We start from the raw sequence: 14223 nt of genomic DNA, 5'->3' as shown, positions 1-14223 counted from the left end.
CCCACCTGCTGATCCCCTCAGCCCTACAGATCCTCTCTCACAAAGGAGGCACTGATGCACAGTTGAGGAAGACACAAAGGAATAAGTGACCCTGGCTCACCACAGGCTCAGCTGAGTGTTGCTGAGGTCCCAGCATGCTCTGCTGCATAGCACACCAAGGCATGACAAATCTCCTACCCTCTGTCTTCCCGTTTGAAAAAAAAAAAGAATACTTCCAAGAAATCATCTGTATCAACTACTATTTGTAGAACAGTGGCTATTTTTTTAAATCTCTATGTAAAGAGACAATAAAAGGCAATTGTGAGCAATTATTAACTATTAATTAGCAATGACTCTAGGAAAAGACTTGGATGTTCTACTTTTCACCAGAAGTAAACCTGTTTCAGACAATTTTAAAATTAAATAAATTTTAAAAGAAAGAGGAGGCAAAGATCAGAGATATTCTGTTCCAGCCGATCATGGAGGACAGAACTGGAGGTGAAGTAATCACTGTCCTCAAAACAGCATTCCAGCCGTGCATGTGTGGCACAGGCCTATTATCCCAGTGCACAGGAGGATTGCAGTTTGAGGCCAGTCTCAGCTCTTAGTGATTTGGTGAGACCCTGTTTCAGAATAAAAAATAAAAAAAGGCTAAGTGTATAGCTCAATGGTGGGATACCCCTGGGTTCAAGTCCCAGCTAAAAAAAAAAAAAAAGTGAGACAGCGAGCGAGCAAGACCGCACACAGTCCAGGAGATACCATGGATGGTGAGGGAGATGAGAACTAACTAAAGAGGGCAACAAAGAAGCTCTGACTCAAAAGTGATCATGGGCAGCCCTAACAAAGGAGGCCTAGACCCTGTGAGAAGGTCTGAGAAGCCCACCTGAGTTCATGTGCAATGCAGACACCTCTGTTAGACATACTGAGCTTTTCCTTCTCCAAGTTGTTCTGCATTCCTGAAACTACAGGAAAACCAGGAGACTAGGAGCCAGAGCCAGAGCCAGAACGTTCTCACATCTCATCTGAATTACATAACTGGCATCTCTGTATCCACTCTTGTGTCATCTACACAGGATCCAAAAAGATTTTTCTAGAACCCAAATATGATCAAGTCATTGTTCTGCCTCACCTGCTCCCATGCTCCCAAGCAAGTGCACAACGTGACCCATCCCCTTTTACTTAGTCTTAAGGCCTTCCAGCATCTGACCCCTACCAACCTCTCTAGTCTACTCTCCCACTGCTTCCCATTAGTTCAAAATTTATTCAACACAGGCATCTACTCTGTGACAGACACTGTTTCAGAAGGAAGGAGATATGGTCTGATCAAGACTAGAGTGAAATATTGGGAGACCTGGGGAAACAGTGGTCTAGAAAAAGAGGCCCCCAAGAGCAGATGTATCCTGCTCTGAGAACAGCAAGGGGACCAGTATGGCCAGAATGGGGGAGCACACAGGAGGTGGTGGAAGGAAAGAAAGTCAGTGGATGGGGGACGGGTCACCCCTGCAGGGCCTGGCAGGCAAGGTAAGATTCACAGCTCACTGAACTCACGGTTTCTTGCTGCTGTGGTTCTATACCTGGTCAGGAAGACCCTCTCCAGCTTTGCCCACCTGGGAAACTGCTATGCGCTTTCTCATGAGCTGAGATACCACCTCCTCATTGACTATTTCTGGATACTCGCTAGCTGGCTGGAATTCAGTGCTCCCTCCTTGACTTCTCAGTACTTTAAATGCACCGAATAGTAAACACCTACTTACAGGTCTGCTTCCCTAAGGAGCTGGGACATGTATGGGTCACCTGCAGCTAGCACAGTGCTTACATACGTAAACAGCATTTGGTCTAAAATATTTGTTGAGTTAAACCACTGTCTAAACTAAAATATTAGTCATCAAAGAGAAAAATAATGTAAACCTAGCCATAATTTTTTCTTTTTGGGTGCTGAGGATGGAACCCTGGGCCTCACACATGCTAGGGAAGTGTCTACAACTGTAGCCCCAGTCCATCATAAAAAATTTTAACATGGAAATTATTAAACATACAGGTGAAACCTCTATTGTGCGCACACACCCACCCACAAACACTAAACATATAAGGTCTCATTATAAATAAATTCAAGCCTCACACTGAAAAAAAGTAATAAAAAGAAGTTGCCTGTGTGGGGAGAAAGACAGTGTGCAGAGAAATGAGACAAGTAGGTAATCATGAACTCTCTTAGTTAATTACAGGCTAATTTCCACCCACAAGCTGAAAAGGAATATCCTGTGATCATGTGAAATCTAGGACACCAGATGGCCCCAGAAGGAAGGCAGGCCATTGCCAAAGACGAGCTCCTGCTACAGCTCCCTTCCCAAGGACATGTTCAACAATTCCAGTGCTACGGGGAGAGCAAGAGGGAGGAAGATGCCTTTACCTCTGCATCCAGAGTGGCTGAAGCCACAATCAACCGAAGATCCCCACGCTTTTTCTGAATCTAAAACAAGAAGGCATTAGGAAACATGATAACAGTGCAATATTTATGGATGAAATAATCTGATGGATGACAGTTTTTTTTTTTTTCTTTTGGATTTTCTTTGAATTTTCCAAATTGCTACATGCTTTTCCAAGTCAGTAACAAAGCAAAAACAAAAACGGCTAGGTGCAGTGGCATATGCCTATAATCCCAGTGGCTTAGGAGGCTGAGTCAGGAGGATCACAGGTTCAAAGCCAGCCTCGGCAACTTAGCAAGGCCCTGAGCAACTCAGAGAGACCCTATCTCAAAATAACACATTTTAAAAAGGTTAAGTGCCCCTGGGTTCAATCCCTGGTACCAAAAAAAAAAAAAGAAAAAAACCATAAAAATATAAAAACAAAACTCTGTCAGCAGAGCCATACCTTTTTTAGCAAGCCAATGGCAATGTCAGTGTACAAGGTCCTCTCGTGGGCTTCATCCAGCATAATGACACTAAGGACAAAGGGACACTGTCAGTGAACACTGAAACAACCACCCCATCCAGGCCACCAAAGGGACCCTGTGGGTACTCAGCCCTCCTACAACCACTTTTGATCAAAAGGAAGCCTACTGGCAATGCGATAATTCTTACACTAATAATCATAGTCACTTCAACACATCCTGGCGTACAGAAAGTGGTGCTGTACTGCTGTCTTTAAAGAGCTTCACCAACACATGGATTCCAACAGGATTTATCATGTGATTTCCCATGATAACACAATCTATGTGCCACAGGACACATAAAAAACAGGACAAGGCCCAGTCACTATAAGTCTGGAAAGTGGCAGAAACAGGCAAGCAGGCAGGTGATCACAGTTGTGACACACATGCACCACAGAGCCTTGTGTGTGTGTGACGGACAAAGACCATGAAGGAGAAAGTGATAAATAATTATTTGGACTCTTATGTGCCTTATGTTCAGAAAAACAACACCCAGTTAGTTCTCTGGAGTGCTATGATTCTGAAGTCACTATCAACCCTGGGTGTGACCAAAGCAATATATAAAGGACAACTCTACAGGCTGTTTAGTGACAAGGGGACTGATGATGTAGCTCAGGGGTACAGTATTTACCTAGCATGCATGAGGCCTGGGCTCAAGCCCCAGCAACACTAAATAAATAAATAAACAAGAAAGAACAGAGATTTTTCTGTGCCCATTTTTATTTACTTTCTGTTTGGTTGTTTCATGTGTCCACTTTGGGCACATAAAGGGCTGCACTATCTAAATTCTGAGTAAAACATCAAGGGTCAAAATAGCTGGGGTTAAGAGAAAAGTTTTGAGGCAGCTGAACACAGATGTGAACCTCACCTATTGAAATGCTTGTCAATCTATTTGTGGACTTTGGAAACTGCAGGGAAGTTATCATAGAAAAAAATATTTACCTATATTTTGTTAACAATGGATCAACCATCATTTCCCTGACCAGCATTCCATCAGTAAGAAACTAAAAAAAAAAAAAAAAATACAAAATTTTAGACATAAGTCATTTATATCATATATTAATAATTTTTTTTAAGTTCAAGCAGAACTCCATAAAGTTCAAATATCCTGTTAGTCAGCACCTGTATAGGACAATTCCCATAAAGGACTGTGAAGAGATAGCCCAACATTTTTTTTTTAATCAGTAAGCAACAGAACTGTTACCAAAATAGATCTCAAACACGTGGTCCCTGCTGGGCTTGTGAGTCTTCAGCAGAACCTCCACAGCAGTGAAGGCCCACTTCCTCTGGTCCTGCACCTGGAAGTGCTGATGATGGGCAATGAAGACAAACCTGTGTCCGCCCGGGGAATGCGGGGAGTCTGAGATAACTGCTTTTACAATTCACAGACTGTGGATCGCAGCCCTTGAGGTTATTTACCTCAGGTTCTTCAGAGATTACTTTAGGAGCCAGATGAGGTCGAGTAAAGAACATGGGCTTCGGTGTCATGCCACTGGCTCCTCCCTCTTACTTGCTGTATAAACCTTGGGCAGGTTCTTTCCCTATGAGCCTGATTCCTCGTTTTTAAATGAAGTAATGAACTAATGAGATGGTACAAGCAGAGTGTTTAGCACAGGAGCTAACGCACAGTGCTTAAAAACATCAGTTCTACTACCTATAAGTGTTTATGAAATACTTTTGAAATGTGCAGGGACAACTGGATGTTATTAGTCTCATCCCAAACACATATGGTATGTTAACAAGGCCAAGCATCTATCTCCCTGTGTGCTGTGTATGCTTGCTTTTCTTGTTTTGGTTTAAGAGCAGGTCGCATTTCCACCGTGGTCTGCATGATCTGAACCACCTGCCTCACACACTCACAGGAATGGAAGTAAGAACTTGCCACCAATGAAAAAGCACCAGAATCAAGTGCCCTGAAGTGATGGTCAAATGAAATACGAAAAGCTTCTCATGAAGGACTCAAGAAGAATCATGTGGTTAGTGATCCACTGAAAATTAGCTAGTTTAAATGTATTCTATGCTACAGAATATTCCCTTTACCTAGCAAAAGACACGAGTAAGTGGTGACAAAATACAGAAGTTTGAAAAACAAGAGCCATATTTTTATAAATCACTGCATTGTCCATTTAGTTCATCTAATTATTTTCAATTTTTCTCTGTTGCAAACTGAGAGGTAACCAAAATTTTAATAACCAATCTTCATCTCATCAAAGCATTTGTTCACTGTTTTATTGCACTATCTGATTAGACTTTGATTCCAGCATAATGGCACACAGTAGACCCCTGCTGAGTTGATTATACAATAATTACTACTGATATTAATTATTTTGATGTTAACAACTAGGCCAAATAACACACAGATAAAATCCATTATCATACAAAATAGGAAAGATCTAACTAGTGCAAGCATCATCTATGAATTCTGCACTTTATCAGTTTATACTACCTTGTCCATTTTTAACTCTTTAACAGACCTGTTTCTGTACTTACATAGCAATGCAAGTCAGTGGGAAAAAATAAAACAGACATAAGAAAAGATAACTTTGAGTCCCAGTGCTGTCACCGACAGGCAAGTCATTTAGTCTCCCCTGCCCTCAACTGCCGGGTTTCTATTCTCGCGACTAAAAGGCTCAGGGTTCACTCCAGTTGAACTGGGCTAACTGGGCTACACAAAATAACCACACAAGAGACACAAATACCTTTTTCATTGGGGCCGCTGTGATGGCTCCTCTGACCTTAAGGGTTCACAGGAAGAGAGAGAGGGAACACATGCGACCCCTTTTATTGAGAAGAAGCTATTCAAATGAGGCAAGGGGTCAGGTTTCAGGGGGCTGAGTCTAGCTTCATGATGTCCACTGTCAGCAGGTTGACTGACATCTGGGTAGGCCACACCCAAGGGCACAGTAAGAGAAGGGGACACACACAAGCACTTCCATGGAAGATTCTATCCTAAACAGGGCAAGGGGTATTATATTACAAAGGAACAGGTGAGTATAGCTTCACCCATGGGGCTGTAGCAAGACACACCCATGCACAAGACACTGTCCCTTGAACCCAAAAAGGGTGGGGAAAGCTCTGCCACATTTCTGTGACTGAATGCCTCAGCACCCAGCTGGGGAGTGTGACTCCGTCACGTGCAAGGTTGATCTCCCACACTCAACCTCTTCATCTGGAGGCCAAGGGCTAAACTTTACTTCTGAGTTCCTTTCTGAGTAAGATTCGAGAATATTTCATCAGAGCTCTATAATTCCCAGCAGACTAAAGTCCCTGGGGCCAGGATGATTTCCTATACTTTCTGCCTGGCTTCTGCGTCCTGTACAGCAGCCAGGGCTGCAGGCTTTTAACTCCCCCCAGTTACTCTTCCTCCTCAGTGATACTGGAAAAGCAGCTTGCGCACTTCACCTTGATTCTTGTGGCCAGTGGGTCGGTGCAGTCGTCAAATCGGATGCAGTAGCCCACCTCGTGGCCCAGCACTGCTCCCCTCTCCTCGGCTACTCGCCCTGCAACCTTTGGGAAGAAAGATCATGCTGAAAATAGAGACATAGAAATTACTGCAGGGAGCACATATGCTGGAAATCTAAACGTCATTTATTAAACAGTATGTGAATGCCATGGAAAATGAGAAGTAAAGGGGCAGGACGTTAGAAAACAAGTATGAAAGCTTCTATAATTTACTAACATATTTATGTACCTCATTTCATCCTGCCATGGTCTTGGGGCCACTTATAAAAGCATACAAACTGAAAATGAAATCATATAAAGATGTTACAGATCAAAATCAAAGAAATAAGGCTGGGGGTGTGTAGTTCAGTGGAAGAGCACTTGTCTAACACGTGCAAGACCCTGGGTTCAATCCCAGCACTGCATATAAGTAAATAAATTACAAAGAAATTACCAATAAAATTCAAAAGATTTAAGCCACTGAGAAAAAAAAAATACATAGATACACTATAGTTATTTGAGACAAGCTAACCCACAATCTTATCTCTAAATTTTATGGCCAAATTTAAAGATCATTCATTTCTAAATTTTGAAGCAAAAGAAATGATAAGATTTGCCCTGCTCCTCAAGAAAAAGCACATCAATCAGAGACAACTTTTCATGTCTCCATTCCTTAAAATAAAGCACCTTCCCCTGAATGTGAAAGCAGGAGAACCAGAATGATCAGCTTCAATACCGGGTAAGTTTCATTTTCTCTTTGGAGGCCAAAAAAGCCAGACACCTAAACAATTCTCAATAGTATCACAACTACCAAGACCTCTGAAAGGGGAAATGAAGAATGCAGGTCTTTAAAAAAGGGCAGACAAGTGAATGAGATGGTTAAGAAAGATCCAAGTCAGCACAATAAAGTAAAAGAAGAAGGCAAAAAGAATAATAGATTATGAAACCACAAAATATAGAAAGAATTTCACCCACTGATATATAATTTAAAAAATAGTATAGGGGAAAATATAAAAAATCCAACAAGCAAAATCTCTGAATTATCCCCCAAGAAGGCTACTCAAAGGTTATTAACTGAATAATAGAAAATATTTGAAACAGTAAATAAGCATAAGCCATGCCCAGTGGCTCCTGCCTGTAATGCCAGATACTGAGGAGGCTAATGTGAAGAGAATCACAAGTTTGAGGCCATCCTGGGGACAACTCAGGAAGAATTTTTCTCAAAAATAAACAAAATTTTTTAAAAAAAAATCAATAATGCTTCTTAATTTAAAAGAAATTAAAACCTACTACGTAAGCTACCTGAGAGCCAAAGGGAAGCATGTGAACAGAGGCCCCAGCACCTGGCACAACCACCACCCAGGTGAGGCAGGCATTCAGCTGGCCTCCACGGGTAAAGTGCCCACACCCCGTACTTCCTGCGGCCTAGAGTGGAATGTGGCTGCCACAGGAGGTGTCCTGCGGCAGAACTGACTCAGCCTTTAGGCCCCCGGGAGCCCCAGGCTCAGGAGCAGAAGCTCCCTGCACTCGCTCCCAGCACCACACACACCCAGCATTATCTGCCCATCATTGTTTAAGAAACTGAAGAGCAAATGAGGATCAGAAGTGGCTCTGCCTGGTCTGGTGACTTGAAATTACAGCTCTGGCAGGCCAACACACAATCAATCACTGAGCAGCTGGTCTGCCCCACGTAGCCGTCCAATCATCTTATGAAACCAAAAATGCACCCTACACTGCCCTACCTCTGGAGGTTCTGTTTCCCCAGAACCAGCTTTTCACCAAACACTTCTGTTATGTTTCACTTTAACACTGCACACTGTCCTATTATAAATACCAGAAAATGAACAGAGAATGTGTGCATAGAGTCACTAGGGGCCTGTAAGGAAACAGGTTCGTAAGAATAAGAAGTAAACCAATCCTCTTCTTTAAAACATCATTTTATGGGCCTATAAAACAAAGCCAAACTTGTTAATTCTTGTTATTTCACTATTTGTATACATTTGCCTTTTAAAAAATGCTTTTCTTTTCAAACTTCTTTTAAATTTCATCATTTATTAATCATACAGGGTTATATTCTATTGGCTTTTTTGGGGGGGGAGGGGAGTGTGGTCGCATTTACTGGGGATTTAACCCAGGGGCACTTTACCACTGAACCACATCCCCAGCCCTTTTCATAGGGTCTCACTAAGTTGCTTAGGGCCTAAATTGCTGAGGCTGGCATCAAGCTTGTGATCCTCCTGCCTCGGCCTCCTAAGTCGCTGGGATTACAGGTATGTGCCACTAAGCCTAGCCATCTATTGGCTTTTTAACAGATTTTTACCCCCATTGTTTATGTTCTGCTCACAATAACTTCATCAACTGAAATAGACAAATACCATATTCTTGACAACCCAAACAGATAGAGGGAAAAAAAAAAAAAAGAAAAAGAAAACCCAATCACTGAGCACCTTCTACATGGCAAGTGATAGGCTCTGAGCTTTCACACAGCCCAGGAGGTAAAGTAGATACCCTCAGCCCTACAAATGAGGGAGTCAAGTCAAACCTAGCACAAGTAAGGCCAGTGAGTACGTTCATTAATTGCCTCTCACTGAGACCAAGCCCGGCTTATGCAATCTGTTCTCAGGCTCTGAGCTTCTTTTCAGATTTCAGTCTGCACACAAAGTACTTTCTGAGATGCAGCATTACAAATGTGACAGCTCTATTAATACAACATGGTTAATTTATACATTCTTTGTTCTTTCAAGAGAAAGCATGTGGTTGCATGGAAGTTATCCATGGCTACAAATTTGGAGCCAAAATGCAAAGTGATTAAGAGCTGGGATTCCAAACCACTAAACAGGAAAAATTGCTCTGATTTTTAGGTAACTGAGTCATCTTTTGGTTACATAAAAGTTTAACTCTGTCACTGCAGTAGAGTTTCCAAACCTATTCCCATTTTATTCACATAATCCTAGCAAAATCTTTATACTTTTTAACTAGAAGAGCATTAGAAAATGGACTTTGGAGGAAAGGATTAATAATAATTAAAACTCTACACATAGTAAAAATAACTTGGGGAAACAGAATGAATTTCTTATCCAGGTAAGGATGCCAAAATAAAGGCATTTTTGTCCACGTGTCCTCTCCTAAAGTTAATAAAAAACAACAAAAGAATAAACACATAAACAAGATAAAACTCCCATCTTTAATGAAAGGAGCCAGCCACAAGCCCAAACAGTAAACACAGCTGCCAAACACGGTGAGATCCACATCCAGAAGGAAGGCCTGGGCCTCATCACAAAAGTGAACTTCCGGCCTCCTTAATGGCAGAGCTTTGTTTACCACTTTAAAAGCCTGGCTGAACATCCTCCTGCTAGAAGTGGCAGCACTCAGGCCCAGGAGATATAGGAAATGGACATTAAAGAATTACAGGGAAGAAGAGGGTGAGAAGAAGACAGGCAGGCAGGACACAAGCATCAAATCCCAAATCAGAGAGCCCTTAGAATATCATCCTGAGCCATAAAGACCTCTTAAGTCACCAAAGAGTGTATGGCCAGATCCTCATCCCTCATCCCCACCCGGCAAAGGGCAAAAGCCTCTCTGAGAGGCCACATCAAACCCACCCTAGCACAATCTCGCACTGCTGAGGAAGCCAGTGGCCACAGTCAAAGATAAGAACTTATCACAAAAGTACCAACACAAGCCTAGGGCATGAAAGCTAAGAAAGAAGGAATAAAGGGAAGAAAACATAAGCAAAAAAAAAAAAAAAAAGCAGTTTTAAAAGAAATTTCAAGCTGTGAGGGGTCAGGTACACCTGTGACCCCAGCAACTCAGGAGGCTGAGGCAGGAGGATCACAAGTTCAAGGCCAGCCTCAGCAACTTAGCATGAACCTGTCTCAAAATGAAAAATAAGAAGGGCTGGGGGATGCAGCTTAGGGTTGGAACACCCCATGTTCAATCCCCAGTACCACCAAAAAACAACCAAAAAATTATTTTCTGGATTTTTTAATGTTTGCAGCATTACAGATTTTAAAACTCATAATACATTTTGTATCTCCTTTCATTCACTTCTTTACTAAAAAGAAAAAATTTAAAGATATGGTTTTGAGACTGAGGTAGAAATGTAAAGGAATCAAAATGAATACTTTTGACTAAAAAAAAAAATCATGAACATTGTGGACAGGCTTAAAGAACCCCACAAAACTAGAGGGGAGCAGCAGATTCCAGACACGGTAGTCAATATTAAAAACAGACAATGCAGTACACTTCTAATGCTTTTAGAAAGAGAATAAAGTAACTGGAACAGAAAAGTATACCCAGATATCAAGGAGATTTGAATCTAAAAATTAAGAGCTTTTCCATATTTAAAAGAAAAATTGAGACAGCACACCTATAATCCCAGCTACTTGGGAGCCTGAGGCAAGAGGATGGCATGTTCAAGGTAAGACCTGTCTCAAAATAAAAAGGGCTGGAGATGTACTCAGTGGTAGAGCACCCCTAGGTTCAATCCCCAGTACTGGGAAGGAAAAAATTTTAAAAAAGCAATGAGACCAAATGATCAACATCAAGGCATATCCTCATGGAATATGGTAAGCATATTGCAAGCATTTGGTAAGACAAGCCAAGAAGGTAGGTTGAAAAAGCCCTCTAGATCTCAGATTTCTCTTCAGAGTTCCTCCCCACTGATAGTCAGTGGAGCAAAGTCTGCATAGTTGCCAGGTAGAGTGCAAATCAAGAATTTTCTACTGGGACTGAGGTCGTAGCTCCGTGGTAGAGAGCCTGCCTAGCATGCGTGAGCCCCATGGCTGTCTAGCATTCCCAGCACGGGGGGGGGGGGGGGGGGGATGATACACACTTTTTTTTTTTTTTACATCAAGATCAAGCATATAAAAATAATTACTGAATGATAAAAATTCAGCCAACCAAGATATACAGCAAAAATGAGCAATTTGGGGTTGGCAAAACCATGGAAAATAATTATCAATGAGTATTCAATCCATTCAAACTAGAATTAAACACCTGCAAGAATTATGACTAAGAAAATATAAGTTATAAATCAAGAAATGAAAAATGACAGTGCTGTATCTACAAATGGGGGAAGAGAAGGCAGATGATGAATGTGTGTTAATTTCCTCCTCTTTCATAAAAGAAAAACTATAATGTATAGCTTGAAAAATAAGTAATATGAAGTTCTTAATCATTCTTTTTTAAACTATTGAAGTCTTAATAAACTTTTTTATGCTGAATAAACATTTATCTACAGTTCAGGAACTGCTCCTATTTCACTTTAGTTTCCTTTTTTGTTAAATTCAACACAAGAAGTCTTATGTTCATAATCCCATTTTTATAAAAATTATTTCTGTCCAAACAGACAACCACTCATCTCTATCTTGAACAGAATCTTAGAATGAAGTTGACAAACGTTCACAATACTTTTGCTAGGTGCTGAGATTTTGGTTTGTTTGTTTTCTTTGGTTTGGTTTGGTTTTTTAAAATTATTTGGTTGGAAATGATGGCATGACTGAAAGAAAGTAAATTTCATTTTGGAGAAATGCATTCAATTATCTAAGATGCAATACTATGTTATATCATTTATATAAATATCCTTATTAAATATCATAAATACACACTCATGATATTTAGAGGTTTTACGGTTCCTCTGAAGGGTTCTTAAAACTATGGTAGTTCAAAGGGCATTATTTGGGGACGTTAGAAATGTTCTCAGTCACAACTACTGCAGGGTTACAGGACTATGAATTTGTCACAACTTATCAAACTGTACATATGACAAGAGATTTGTGTGTTGTGTGTGTGTTTAACTGGAGACTGAACTCAGAAGGACTTCTGCCACTAAGCCACACCCTGGCCCTTTTTATTTTATTTTGAGAAAGGGTCTCACTATTAAATTACCCAGGCAAACTTCACACTTAGTGATCTTCCTTCCTCGGCCTCCCATGTCACTGAGATTACAGGCATCTCCACCATGCTCAACTGAGAAGGGAACACTTCTGTGGTATATAAATTATATCTCAATGAACTCCCATTAAAATAAAATAGTAGCCATTCAAAAAAAATATATTTGGCTGGGCACAACAGCACAAAACTGTAATCCTAAGACTCAGGAGGCTAAGGCAGGAGGATCCCAAGTTCAAGGCCAAACTCCACAATCTAGCAAGGCCCTAAGCAAAAATAAATAAATAAATAAGTAAAAAGGGTTGGGGATATACTTCAGTGGTAAAGCACCCCTGTGTCCAATCCCCAGTAACAATTTTTTTTTTTTTAATTCCTACATTGTACTAGCCACACTTTTTTTTTTTTTTTTTTTTTTTTTTTTGGTACCGGGAATTGAACTCAGGGGTACTTGACCACTAAGCCACATCCCAATCCTTATTTTGTATTTTACTTAGAGACAGGGCCTCACTGAGTTGCTTAGCGCCTCGCCTCACTGTTGCTGAAGCTGGCTTTGAACTTGTGATTCTCCTGTGTCTCGGCCTCCTGAGCCACTGGGATTACAGGCATGCGCCACCATGCCTAACTACCAGTACCAAAATTTAAAAAAAATTTTTTCATAAAAAATTATTTTTCTGAGCTGGAGAGATGGCTCAAGCAGTAACGCGCTCACCTGGCATGTGCGGGGCACTGGGTTCAATCCTCAGCACCACATAAAAATAAAATAAAGATTAAAATAAAAATAAAATAAAAACTGAAAAATAAATATTAAAAAATTCTCTAAAAAAATTATTTTTCTTTTTTACTTTTCAGTACTTTATTACTTAAATTGCTCATAATGTATAGTTACCAATTTTACAAAAATATCCAAGTTATGGTCCTTTTTTAAGTCCTAAATTCTTAAGGAGCAACTTGTATTCATTTGTAGTTTTTAGGAAATAAGTAAATAATAATAATAATAATAGGGAAATAGAAGGCACAGACGGAAAGAAACTCACCGTAACGGCAGCCACTCTCCGAGGCTGGGTAATGCCAACCACTCTTCCTTCGGCTGTCCAGCCAGCTTCCGCCAGGTACTGCAAGCAGAATAACATCTCACTACACATCTGACACCACTTTTCCAGACAGGACCTCCCCAAGATGATGACCCTGCATTGTGTTAAAATCACTGCACAGGAATAACCAGGAAAACTTTGGGGATTATTTTACAAATGATGGATCTTGATAATATTAAGTAATAGCTTAAGTTCACATCAAAGCTGATAAACCAAAGAACCAATTCAGAATTCAGATGCCCTAGTCCTGCAAAATTTCCACATATTACAGCTGCCTCAAGGGGAAAAAAAAAAACCAACTATCCCTGAGTCACTCAAAATAGTACTAAACCTGTAGAACAAAAAATTTTAAGCTATGCACAGAGACAGCTCAATATAAATAACAATGTAACAAATTTTAATCAAATAAAACTAGTTTTTTACAATTATACATAAATATATGCCATTAGATTACACTAGCATATATAAAATTTGTTTAAATGTACTTATGATTTATTTATGAACTTATTGGATTATAAGCACTTAAAATTCTATATGGATAACTGTGGTTGCCAGTTAATATTTTTATAATGTCTGTTTTACAACAAATATATAGTCCTTCAAAAATAGAAAAAACAGTATAATTACTATTGCATTATGTGCTCACTGGTTCAAAAGAAATAACAAAAAGATAATATAGACACTAAAGAGAATGGCTATCTATAGGGCTGGGTGGCAAAGGGGCAGAAAGAGGGGAAATGGCAACAGGGTAACAGGGATGAAGAAGCAGCAACAGTCTCTGATGGATCACTTTGTGTAGCTCTGATTCATAGAACCATAGTCACATTTCATATTGTTTTCCAATACCCAGAAAACAAAACCAATAAGGATGCGCAGGGAAACCCCAAGGAAATA

General features: G+C 40.3%; 1 protein-coding gene across 3 annotated transcripts in view; it reads right to left on the bottom strand.

Annotated features, from left to right (window-relative positions):
- Dhx35 (DEAH-box helicase 35) overlaps positions 1 to 14223 on the bottom strand; it is a 70793-nt gene that overhangs the window by 39026 nt on the left and 17544 nt on the right. For all 3 annotated transcript variants that reach the window (XM_026383265.2, XM_026383266.2, XM_026383267.2), the window contains exons 4-8: positions 13273 to 13350; positions 6308 to 6412; positions 3848 to 3909; positions 2848 to 2917; positions 2387 to 2446 (exon numbers count right to left, since the gene is read on the bottom strand). In XM_026383265.2, coding sequence (XP_026239050.2) covers positions 2387 to 2446; positions 2848 to 2917; positions 3848 to 3909; positions 6308 to 6412; positions 13273 to 13350 — 375 coding nt within the window. The remainder of the gene's footprint in view (positions 1 to 2386; positions 2447 to 2847; positions 2918 to 3847; positions 3910 to 6307; positions 6413 to 13272; positions 13351 to 14223) is intronic.

The sequence above is a fragment of the Urocitellus parryii genome, chromosome 6, assembly GCF_045843805.1.
Source record: "Urocitellus parryii isolate mUroPar1 chromosome 6, mUroPar1.hap1, whole genome shotgun sequence".
Taxonomy (NCBI): Eukaryota; Metazoa; Chordata; class Mammalia; order Rodentia; family Sciuridae; genus Urocitellus; species Urocitellus parryii.
This window is presented reverse-complemented; position numbering and strand designations above follow the sequence as displayed.